Source organism: Microcaecilia unicolor, chromosome 3 (assembly GCF_901765095.1).
Source record: "Microcaecilia unicolor chromosome 3, aMicUni1.1, whole genome shotgun sequence".
Taxonomy (NCBI): domain Eukaryota; kingdom Metazoa; phylum Chordata; class Amphibia; order Gymnophiona; family Siphonopidae; genus Microcaecilia; species Microcaecilia unicolor.
Genome location: NC_044033.1, coordinates 479,500,835 through 479,513,525, shown reverse-complemented (window position 1 = coordinate 479,513,525; position 12,691 = coordinate 479,500,835). Strand labels below are relative to the sequence as shown.

The 12,691-nt window shown below is 40.7% G+C and overlaps 1 protein-coding gene across 3 annotated transcripts in view; it reads left to right on the top strand.

The window, feature by feature from the left end:
- The window catches only part of LOC115467236 (cyclic GMP-AMP synthase-like), a 56,143-nt gene extending 44,907 nt beyond the window's left edge, over positions 1 to 11,236 (top strand). For all 3 annotated transcript variants that reach the window (XM_030199041.1, XM_030199040.1, XM_030199042.1), the window contains 2 exons: positions 8,202 to 8,301; positions 10,834 to 11,236. In XM_030199041.1, the coding sequence (XP_030054901.1) occupies positions 8,202 to 8,301; positions 10,834 to 11,182 (449 nt within the window). In that variant the 3' untranslated portion in view covers positions 11,183 to 11,236. The remainder of the gene's footprint in view (positions 1 to 8,201; positions 8,302 to 10,833) is intronic.
- Positions 11,237 to 12,691: the final 1,455 nt, after the last annotated feature.

The following is a 12,691-nucleotide window of genomic DNA, read 5'->3' as shown; positions in this document are numbered from 1 at the left end:
TCGCTATCTAGGTGTTCGGTTGGCAATAGATTCTGGTCAGCTACTGTATATCATCTGAATGTTGATAAACCTTTGCATGACACTCGACAACAGCTTGATATTTGGACTCGCTTACCTCTCTCTTTGATGGGCCATATCCAGTTGTTTCAGATGGTATTGTTCCCTCATTGGCTCTATGTTTTACAAATCCTTTTGTTACTTCTTTTGCATAAAGATATTCAGGCTCTGAACAAGCTGGTCAGTAAATTTTGTTGGGCTGGAAAGTGACCCAAGTTTTGTTGGCATTATTTGCTCGGTAATCGAAGTTGCGGTGGCTTAGGGATGCCAGATCTCAAGCTTTATAATTAGGCTTGACTGTTACACCACTTGAAAGTGGGTGTGGGAGTCTTCTAGATACACTGATTATTTGTTTGAATGGTGGGTGTTTTAGACCTTGGCATCCTTTGGCACTGTTGCACCTGCCAGCTAGAGGACTACCACCCCGTGTCCATAATAGCATATTGTTGAACCCTCTTTGGCATTTAAAGAAATAATTACTCTCAAATTGGGGTCAGCTCCCTACTAATAGTGTACTGCTACTGGTGGTCGGGAATGCGGCCTTTACTCCCAAGTATGGACAATGAAGTGTCTCGGCATTGGCAATCAAGGGGAATTTTCTTTGGAGCATCTGATGCATGTTGATGGTTCTTTATTGTTTTAAAACATTTTTTTATTAATTACAACATATATCTTACAAGCATCTACTTGTACAGGAAATACAATTACCAGACATAATGAAACTATTGAGAAGAAAATTTTAAAATGAAAATATCCCAAATGCCTTGGTAGATTGACTAGACCACAAATCTCTTAGGGGAAGAGGATAAGGAAAAAAAAGGTGGAATACAAATAAAAAAAAAGAAATTATCATCATAAGAGAAAAAACAGGCATTGGGCATGATGTCCTAATGGGTACAAATATGTACTACACACGAAAAAAAACAAGGGAGGTCATTGTGGTGAAAGTTTCTTCAGATTCAGAACAAAGAACACATATCTAATACCTAAATACTTCAGCATTTATTTATTTATTAGGTTTTTGTTTACCGCCTTGTTGAAGGAATTCACTTAAGGCGGTGTATAGTAATGCAAGGGTAATGCAGCATAAAAGTTGCCCCAAGGCTTTTCTTCTTTCCCATGTTACCCATGCTACGTCAGGTAAAATCCATATCCTCTGTCCATAAAATAACCCTTTGAAATTGTGAAAGTATAAATGCATGACCATATTTAAATCCTGCTCAAACACAAATTGTACAAGTAAAATGGCTTGGTCTGAGACTTGCTCTTACAAAGAATCCAAATTAGCTGATATATCCAAAGCTGATTTGTTGATTTTCTTTTTCCCCCTAAAATTGTAGTTGGCAAATGGAACATCCTATTAACTGGGGGAAATGAATCTGTGGCAAGGATAAGACCTCATTTAAATATATTTTTTTTAATGTGTCCAAAGGCTGTGAACCCAAAACCTTTGGAAAATTAAGTAACCGTAGATTTCAATGTCTAAATTCATTTTCATATTGCTCCAGCTTACAATGTATTTATCTTTAACCAAAGTTTGCACTACCTCTGTGTTACCTTTCAAGGATTTTTCCAGATTTCCCAGACTTAAACAATGGTCAGTCTCTAAAGTCTCAAATTTCTGTGACAAGAGATCCACAAGATAATTTAAGAAAAGCAATATCAGAAGTGCAATTAGCAATAGTAGGCTCCAATTTGGATTACTGAGACCAAGTCAGCACGGCTTTAGTGTGGGGAAATCTTGTCTGACCAATTTACTTCAGTTCTTTGAAGGAGTAAACAAACGTGGACAAAGGAGAGCCGGTTGACATTGTGTATCTGGATTTTCAAAAGGCGTTTGACAAGGTACCTCATGAAAGGCTACAGAGGAAATTGGAGGGTCATTGGATAGGAGGAAATGTCCTATTGTGGATTAAAAACTGGTTGAAGGATAGGAAACAGAGAGTGGGGTTAAATGAGCAGTATTCACAGTGGAGAAGGGTAGTTGGTGGAGTTCCTCATGGGTCAGTGCTAGGACCACTGCTTTTTAAATATATTTATAAACAATTTAGAGATGGGAGTAACCAGCAAGGTAATTAAATTTGCTGATGACACAAAGTTATGTAAAGTTGTTAACTCGCGAGAGGATTGTGAAAAATTACAGAAGGACCTTACGAGACTGGGAGACTGGGCTGCTAAATGGCAGATGACGTTTAATGTGAACAAATGCAAGGTGATGCTTGTGGGAAAAAAGAACCTGAATTATAGCTACGTCATGCAAGGTTCCACGTTAGGAGTTACGGACCAAGAAAGGAATCTGGGTGTCGTCGTTGATAATACACTGAAACCTTCTGCTCAGTGTGCTGCTGCAGCTAGGAAAGCGAATAGAATGTTGGGTATTATTAGGAAAGGTATGGAGAACAGGTGTGAGGATGTTATAATGCTGTTCTATCACTCCATGGTGCGACCGCACCTTGAGTATTGTGTTCAATTCTGGTCGCCGCATCTCAAGAAAGATATAGTAGAATTGGAAAAGGTGTAGCGAAGGGCGACGAAAATGATAGCGGGGATGGGACGACTTCCCTATGAAGAAAGACTAAGTAGGCTAGGGCTTTTCAGCTTGGAGAAGAGACGGCTGAGGGGAGACATCATAGAGGTATATAAAATAATGGTTGGAGCAGTGGCGTAGCCAAGGGCCCAGGCCCACCAGTAGCAGCACACCCATGATGTGGCCGGCAGAGATTCCCAAGCTGAAAACTCCCAACAACTGTCCCTCCTGCATACCTTATAAATAGCAGATCTTCGCCTGCAGGAAGCAGCGACTGATACATACTGCTTACAGTGGCCCCACAGCCTTCCCTGTGACATATTCCTGCCTGTGCGGAAACAGGAAGCTGCATCAGTGGGAAGGATGTGGGGGTCTACATGAGTAGTGTGTATTAGTTGCACCTCACTGAAAATCTGAAATTTAAAAGGTGTGCAGGAGAGGAGGGATATTTGAGAGACCATATGGCATGCAGGCGAGAGGAGAGACCAAATCACCTATGGGATGGGGTGGGGTTCTTCTGCCCACCCATCTTGGACCCAGGCCCACCCAAAATTGGGTGTCTGGCTACGCCCCTGGAGTGGAGTGGAACAGGTGGATGTGAAGCGTCTGTTCACACTTTCCAAAAATACTAGGACTAGGGGGCATGCAATGAAACTACAGTGTAGTAAATTTAAAACAAATAGGAGAACATTTTTCTTCACCCAACGCGTAATTAAACTCTGGAATTCGTTGCCGGAGAACGTGGTGAAGGCGGTTAGCTTGGCAGAGTTTAAAAAGGGGTTAGACGGTTTCCTAAAGGACAAGTCCATAGACCGTTACTAAATGGACTTGGGAAAAATCCACAATTTCGGGAATAACATGTATAAAATGTTTGTACGTTTGGGTAGCTTGCCAGGTGCCCTTGACCTGGATTGGCCGCTGTTGGGGTCAGGATGCTGGGCTCGATGGACCTTTGGTCTTTTCCCAGTATGGCATTACTTATGTACTCATGTAAGAAGACCCCAAATAGCACAAAGAGTAACCTCTCCTGTAGATTGAGCTCTTTCTGGCCCTGAAGCACAAAGGAGATTGCTAAAATTTAGCGAATCTCTAACAGCCAGTGATGCACAAAGAGGATCACATTCAAATGAGCTGCACTGATCTCCCTTTGTGCATTCTCGCTGTTTGCGAGTTCGAGCTGTCAAATGGATTTGACACTGCTGTCAAGTCCATTTTACAGCTCTGATGCACTGGATCTCCCGGACCCCACACTTAAAAAAAATTTACCCTGGTGGTCCAGTGGACCCTGACCACCCCAATCTTTTTTTCCAGTGGACCATGACCACCCCCCACCCCCCGCAACCCCCTGTGACACCACAAACCTTTTTTTTTTTAAATTTCTATGGCGGTCCAGTGGACAGAAACCCTTCCCCTATGTGTGCACACATATACCCTCCCATACTTGAACACCACCCTGCCCCTCCCTGTACCTTTACAAAAAGGTGGAGGCAGGAGTGCAAGAGCAACGGCTTCTGCCTCGGGCCTGCCCTGAACAAAATGGCGATAAAAAAAAGAACTTAATCACTTACAGGAAATAGCTACCATTTTGTTTAGACCACAAAATGTAGAGGGGTGGGGGGAGGGAGTCCTAGAAAATCAAGGAGGATTTAAAAAAAAAAAATCTTTACATCATATAGACTTAACATGAATCTCAGACCTCCCTTTTATCCTATATTGCTAGTAGACTCAATGGAGATCTTCAGATCTGTGAATGCCTTAAATTGTTCTGGCATAAAAAAAGACATATTTCAGTCCAGTAAAATGGACTAAATATTTACAGGGGTAACCAAGTAGGAAAGTAGCCCCCACATTTCTCATGTCCTGCCTCAAAGTTAGAAAAGCCTTCCTTCTCTCCTGCGTGCTTTTAGTCAGGTCAGGATATACCCAAATGTGTTGTCCACTTGAGCATTTTGAAAATAAAATCTAAGAACTGTGTTTAAATCCTGTTCAAAGACCAACAATACTAACAAAGTAGCTCTTTTGGTCACTTCTGAAATAGACGCCTCCAATATATCAGAAATAGTAACATCTATCTTCTTATATGTTTTGCCTGCTGGTAGATCCACAGATGATTTATTAGAAGAAGGCAAGTAATACACCTTATTCAAAGGGAGACAAGTCTCAGAAGAAAATTTCAATATCTTCATCACATATTTGCGGAATATATTGGCTGATTTCATACCAAGCAGCCTAGGAAAATTCAAAAATCACAGATGCAACCTTCTATTATAAGTACATAAGTATTACTGAGGCAGAACGAAGGTCCATCAAGCCCAGCATCCTGTTTCCAACAGTAGCGAAGTACTTGGCAAGATCTCAAAAAAAGTACAATACATTTTATGCTACAAATTCCAGAGTTTAATTACATGTTGAGTGAAGAAAAATTTTCTCCAATTCGTTTTAAATTTACTGCTTTGATTCTCCATTAGTTCAAGCTTCCTGTGGATCAGAGTTCTGTATTATCTTTTGCTATTGAGTCACAGATTTCAGTGTTGTAATTTCTTCTCGCATTTCACTCAGTTGGGTAATTTCCTCTCACACTTCACTCAGTTGGGTTGAACTTTCCTGCTTGATTTTGGATATAGTCTTAGACAATAAGTCCAGTTTACTAACTAGTTCAGAAACCTCTAAAGCAGTACCATCCAGTCTTTGAAGTACCTTCCAGATCTTATTGAGAGTCACCACTGCAAGATCCCTTCCAAAATCTCCTGCTCCCATACTGTTCTCTCCCAAAGCAGCAGTTATCCTTGGTTCAGGCCCCTCACTAGGAACACTTCCTGTAACCACTTTGCTAACCGGAGAGACCTGCCCTCTAGCTGCTGACACTGCTAGACACAGCAGTATAACTGGTTCTGGAGGAGCTCATGATATTTCTGACCCCAATGTCATGGCTACTCCTTCAGCGGCCCCCCCCCCTCAGCGGGACTTTAAACTCTGGTCTCTTGAGAGATCCCGGTAGCATACTTCTCAATACTTTTCTGTGCTGGGGTGGAGGTTCTAGCCTGTGGGGGACTGACTCTCACCACCCCTTTATGCTTAACATAACATAAGAACATAAGCCATACTGGGTCAGACCAATGATCCATCTAGCCCAGTATCCTGTTTTCCAAACAGTGGCCAAGCTAGGTCACAAGTACCTGGCAGAAACCCAAATCGTGGCAACACTCCATACTACAAATCCCAGGTTAAACAGTTGCTTTCCATGTCTGTCTAAATAGCAGATTATTTGTCCAAACCTTTTTTAAACCCAGATATGCTAACCGCTGTTACCACATCCTCCAGCAAAGAGTTCCAGAGCTTAACTATTCGTTGAGTGAAAAAATATTTCCTCCTATTTGTTTTAAATGTATTTCCATGTAACTTCCTTGAGTGTCCCCTAGTCTTTATACTTTTGGAACGAGTAAAAAAATTGATTAACTTCTACTTGTTCTACACCACTCAGGATTTTGTAGACCTCAATCATATCTCCCCTCATCTTTCTCTTTTCCAAGCTGAAGAGCCCTAACCTCTTTAGCCTTTCTTCATACGCGAGGAGGGTTCCATCCCCTTTATCATTTTAGTCGCTCTTCTTTGAACCTTTTCTAATTCCGCTATATTTTTTTGAGATACGATGACCAGAACTGAACACAGTACTCAAGATGTGTACGCACCATGTAGCGATACAAGGGCATTATAGTATTTTTGGTCTTACCATCCATTTCCTAATAATTCCTAGCATCCTGTTTGCTTTTTTGGCCACCGCTGCACACTGAGCAGAAGATTTCAGCATATTATGTACGACACCCAGATCTTTTTCTTGAGTGCTGACCCCCAAGGTGGATCCTAGCATCAGGTAACTATGATTTGGATTATTATTTCCAATGTGCATCACCTTGCATTTGTCCACATTAAATTTCATCTGCCATTTGGATGCCCAGTCTTCCAATTTCCTAAGGCCGTCCTGCAGTATTTCACAGACCGCACGTTTTTTAACAACCTTGAATAGTTTTGTATCATCTGCAAATTAAATCACTTCACTCATCGTTCCGATTTCCATATCATTTATAAATAAGTTAAATAGTACCGGTCCCAGTACAGATCCCTGCGGCACTCCACTGTTCACTCTCCTTTATTGAGAGAAATGACCATTTAACCCTACCCTCTGTTTTCTGTCCAATAACCAATTCCTAATCCACACCAGAACCTTTCCTCCTGTCCCACGACTCTTTATTTTTCTCGGGAGTCTCTCATTAGGAACTTTATCAAAAGCTTTCTGAAAATCTAGATACACTACATCAACCGGCTCACCTTTATCCACGTTTATTCACGCCTTCAAAGAAGTGAAGCAAGTTGGTGAGGCAAGGCTTCCCTCGGCTGAACCCATGCTGACTCTGTCCTATTAAACAATGTTTGTCTATGTGTTCTATAATTTTATTCTTTATAATAGTTTCCACTATTTTGCCCAGCACTGGCAGCATAATAACTCAACAAGGTAAAAACAGGCCAGCAGATCAGAGAGACGTGCCCACACCATCGGTCATGCTACCATCTTGACTACTCCTCCCCCCCCCCCAATCATAGTTCTACAATGGCAAGGATACTATCAAATAGACTATTATGCTTTAAAACCCTATTTATAATGAAGTACTAAATAGAGTGGCTGATATTAAAAAAAACTGGGTTCTTAAATTTGTCCCCTATTTTCTGTCAAATAAGTGCCTACATTTCTGCCTACAACTACCTCATTCAATCACTATATAACCTTGTATTTGTTATCAACCAACTTGGCGAACACCTTTGACGGTACTATGTAAGCCACATGTGCCTGCAAATAGGTGGGAAAATGTGGGGTACAAATGTAACAAATAATAATAATAAAATGCACCTAAATTTAGGTGCTTAGGCCTATATTTTGGTGCATAACGTCTGTCATTTGTCTAGCTTGAGGAGCCTAATTTAGTGCATACTTCTGAAAATTAGTGCTAACTGCACCTTTCCTAAATTCATCCCTATTGCCACCCACTTTTTAGTCTCCTAAATTTAGGAGTTAAGAAAAATTTTGAGTAAAAATGTAGGCACTTAGCCCTAGTAAATTTACAAAGAAGCGTAAATCTTAAAAGTTAGGAGTGTAAAGTTTGAATATCAGTCCCGGGGCCCTCTTATCTAAAGGGTTGCCATTCGTTAACCCGGAACTACCGCCTGCCCAATGTGACTGCCGGTGGTAGGTCCACCTCCAGTGCATGCCATTTCCAGTTCTACTGGATTTAAAAAATATATATACAGCTGGGGTAGCGCAGGAGCCCTTACCACCACTTCAGTGGGTGATGGTAAGTGCTCCCACCATGCATGGCCATATGGTTTTTCGGACTTTTTACCCACTGCGGTAAAAAAAATGGCCACCGCTGCTACCGTGGGCCCTTTTTACTGCAACTTGGTAAAAGGGCTCCTCAGTGTTTTACATTGGCTAAAATTGTACTTCAGGTGCACTGAGATCTAGATGAAGATACATTATGAGATATATGATACAGACATTTCACAACAATTATAACCAAGTCAGTGGAAATATTGTGATATTTTTACTTTTTTTCCCCCCAATCAGAGGCTTGGTGCCTTTCCTTTCCACACATTGAAAAAATAATGTTAAACAGTCATGGCAGCACGAAAACATGTTGTGAATCAAATGGACCAAAATGCTGCAGGTCAGTGTCTCTTGCTTTGAAAATAAACAGTTTCAGCTTTATTACTTACCTATTACAATAAACATTTTAAAGAGAATACATGATTTTTTTGAAAATATGGGGTCCTTTTACCAAGCTACAGGAAAAAGGGCCCTGCGCTACGGCAGGGGCAGTTTTTCCAAGCGCCAGGGCCCTTTTTACCACAGCGGGTAAAAAGCCCCCAAATAAACATGCCCATGTGGTAAGAGAAATCTTACCATGTGGCGGGGAGCCTTTATCTTCACCCATTGAGGTGGCGATAAGGGCTCCCACTGTAACCCAGCAGTAACCGGGCAGCGCGCAGTGATGCTTGATTACCACCAGGTTGGCGCCATGCAATCCATTTCTGGGAGTTTTTTCCCCCCAGAAATGGCGCGCGCTCGGGGCGGAGCTACCGCCGGCGACCACGTTGGACTGGTGGTAGTCCTGATTTAGCATTCGGTAAGCCTGCATTGGGCTTACTGACGCTTTGTAAAAGACCCCTTATATTTGTGATTGCCTACCTCTATAGGTGACTTAAAAACAAACTTATTATTTCCATAATAATAGTTACCTGTCCCCAGGCTTTCAAAACTTTTCCAAAGTGTCTTATAGTGATGACAGCATTGTGATTTGAGTGTATAAAAACAAATGCAAGCAAACTATGATGCCATCTTATATAGGATGATTGTCATGTTCTGATACCATGACATTTCAGCTTTAAGCTATTTTATCGTTACTGACAAAGGGATACAGAATTTTTCAATCCTAGATTTTATCCGTGCCTGTTTCCCTCTAAAAATATAACATACCATTAAAGATATAACATAACACTTAAATTCTTATATAGCACAAATGACCTATTCGGTTCCATGCACTGAACAGTTTATAAGACTGGGACAATCCAGGAATTATAGCAAAAAGACCTTAACTAATTTGTTATAATAATTACGGGGCCCTTTTACAATGGTGCGTAAGGGCCTACATGTGTGTTGCGCATGTCAAAGTGGCATTATTGCCTTGCTAACGCATGCGCCTGGCGGTAATTCCGAGTTTGGCGTATGCCAAAAAGACATGGTAGAAAATAATTTTCTACCGCGGGGAGTTCCTGGCGGTAATTGGCAGATGGTGTGTGCTGGACGGTTACTGCACGGGTAATGCGTGAGCTCTTACCGCTAAGCCAATGGGTGGCATTAAGGGCTCAGGCTGTAAATAGGTGCGCTGGTTTTCATTTTGATGCATGTCCATTTTCCTGCCCAAAACCCCCCCCTTTTTTCCAGACACGCTGGAGAAATGGTCCAGCGCGTGCCCAATATACGCGTCCACACTACCACAGGCCACTTTTTGATGCACGTTTGTAAAAGGGCCCCTATGTAGAGTAAAATTAAAATTTCTGTAGCAGATGCTAAAAAGAATCAGGTTATTCCATTAAGTAAATAACAATTTATACTTCCCTTTACTCTTTTGACTTTGAGAGGAGGAGCAACATGTGGAGGAACGTATAAAGTACAATTGCACCATTAAAATGTACAGTTAGTTATGCCTTTTATATCACTAATTCCTGTCAATGGGTCTACGCAGATTACAAACAAGAATACTAGATTATATATCTAGGAATTTACAGATAAACAAGATAAAGGACATACCAATAGGAAACCTAATGCTGTCTTAGTAGAAGATATTTTTGAAACAGGATGGTTTTGGTTGCTTTTTTAAAAATAGCATAACTAGATAAGAATCTTATCTGACTAGGTAGAGTACACCAAGCACTAGCAGCTTGATAAGAAAATAAAGAGGAAAATACTTCCAAAGATGAAATATCTTTAGGGCTTGGAAAGGAGTTTTGGGGAAGGCTATTTAATTTAAAGGTAGGATATAATGGAATGGTACATTCAGAGGGGCAGTGAAACATCTTTTTGTTTGGAGGACCAAATCTAGACTGAAAGCCCACCTCTTTAACATTGCTTTTGACTCGTAACCACTCGCCTCCACCTACCCTCCTCTCCTTCCTGTACACATTAATTGATTTGATTTGCTTACTTTATTATTTTTTTTTGTCTATTAGATTGTAAGCTCTTTGAACAGGGACTGTCTTTCTTCTATGTTTGTGCAGCGCTGTGTACGCCTTGTAGCGCTATAGAAATGCTAAATAGTAGTAGTAGGACCAAACACACCAATTTCCAGTCATACTTCTGAGCTTTCTAATAGCAGATGTTATGTAGGGTGTGTGGGCAAAATATTGGTGGGGTCATGGCCCCTGTGGCCCACCCCATTCTTCTGTGCCAAAAAGAAGGATACACTTAGCCACTCTTAATAGTATCAATCCAGATTTCTGACAACAAGACAAAATAAATGTGAGAAAATGACAAAGCTTTGTTCATAGCATTTTTATTGGTAGAAATAATCAAGACTTGTATGATATATAGTATAACCCAGTGTCATATTTTAAACTGGTTTTGTGCTGTAATTATTGCTAGTCATACTTTTAGGTTTTTTGCCCCCCTACAACATTTTCTTCTTTTTTTCTTTTAACAGGAAAGCATGTTTGAGACTTTTGCAATATCTTCTGCAAAAACTTCAGCAAAAAAATGAAATTAACCAGAGACTGGACAAATTCTCTTTATATCATGCTAAAACCACACTCTTCCATGCATGTGTTAGTCGACCTTGTGACACAGACTGGAATCACAGTGACCTTGATAATTGTTTTGAGATATTGGTAAATGACTTTGTAAACTGTCTTCAGGATGCAAGACTTCCTCATTTCTTTATTCCTAGCGTGAATCTTTTTGGCCCTGAAGACATTAAGCGGAGCAGCTTAACATTCCTCTCAGAGGAAATTGAACATCAAAGAAACAATGACTTCCCAGTTTTTATACATTGAATTTATTTTTTTTATATTATGAAAATTTTTATTTTCATTAAAATACAAAAAATGAGGCAGTATATTGTTTCTGAAACTTTTATTATTTAATAGAATATCTTGAGTGTAATTTTATAAAGCATCACCTGCAACACATGTTTTCTGTAGACAAGAGGGTTAATACAAGTGGAGTGACATTGCTTGTCACCATGAGGGTAGAGTTCAATCAGAGCTCAGAACTTAATGTACGATTTGAGCACATATGGCCCTTCCCATGTTCAGCAGTCTCCTCAGTTCCTCATCTAGTCACATAGCCAAAACATTATTGTAGCTGTCCAAGAGGTGAAACTGATCATGCACCTCATAAACCCTGCTGCCTATGGAAAACACTTGTTAAGGTGAGCAACAATGTTTTTTTTTTCCTATCAAGAAGCAGGATTAGGTCAAACACACAAATGGGCGACTCCCAAGCTCTGTGCTGCTCATCTCTTTATGGATTGTCTACTTTGCAGGAGCAGCCTGCACACGAGTTGCAAGCTCACACAGACTGATTGGCCAGCAGAGCTTGACAAACTTCACTGTCCCTAGTTGTGGGCTGGTCCAAGCAGTAGTATTTTATTTATTTATTTATTTGTTACATGTGTATCCCACATTTTCCCACCTATTCGTAGGCTCAATGTGGCTTACATAGTACCGGAGAGGCCTTTGCAGGCTCCTGTGTGAACAAATACAGGGTGATGTTGTGTAAGATCAAGTTCATGTGGCACAGCCACATTAGTGAATTGGAGAACGGAAGAGTTGTGTTATGTCCATTATGTGCTTTAGTTTGGTTGTGTTGCAGAGATTAGGCATTTAAATTGGATCGGTAGGGTATGCCTTTTTAGTGATCTCCGGAAGTTTAGGTGGCCGTATGTTATTTTCAAGGCTTTTGGTAATGCGTTCCACAGTTGTGTGCTTATATAGGAAAAACTAGATGCGTAAGTTGTTTTGTATTTAAGTCCTTTGCAGCTTGGGTAGTGCAGATTTAGATAAGATCGTGTTGATTCAGATATATTTCTAATTGGTAAGTCGATCAAGTCTGTCATGTAACTCGGGGCTTCTCTGTAGATGATTTTGTGAACCAGGGTGCAGATTTTGAAGGTGATGCGTTCTTTGATTGGGAGCCAGTGTAGTTTTTTGCGGAGGGGTTTTGCGCTTTCAAATCGCGTTTTACCAAATATGTCTAGCTGCCGTTTTTTTGAGCAGTCTGAAGTTTCTTTAAGGTTTGTTCTTTACATCCCACATAAATTCCATTGCAGTAATCTAAGTGGCTTAGTACCATTGATTGTATCAGGTTGCGAAATGTTTCCCTCGGGAAGAATTGCTTCACATGTTTGTTTCCACATTGAGTGGAACATTTTCTTTGTTGTGGATGCCACTTGGCTCTCTAGTGTTAAGTTATGGTCCATTGTAACGCAGAGGATTTTCAAGCTGTCTGAGATAAGAAGGGTGTGATCTGGGGTGTTGATACTTGTGGGGATGTCCGTGCTG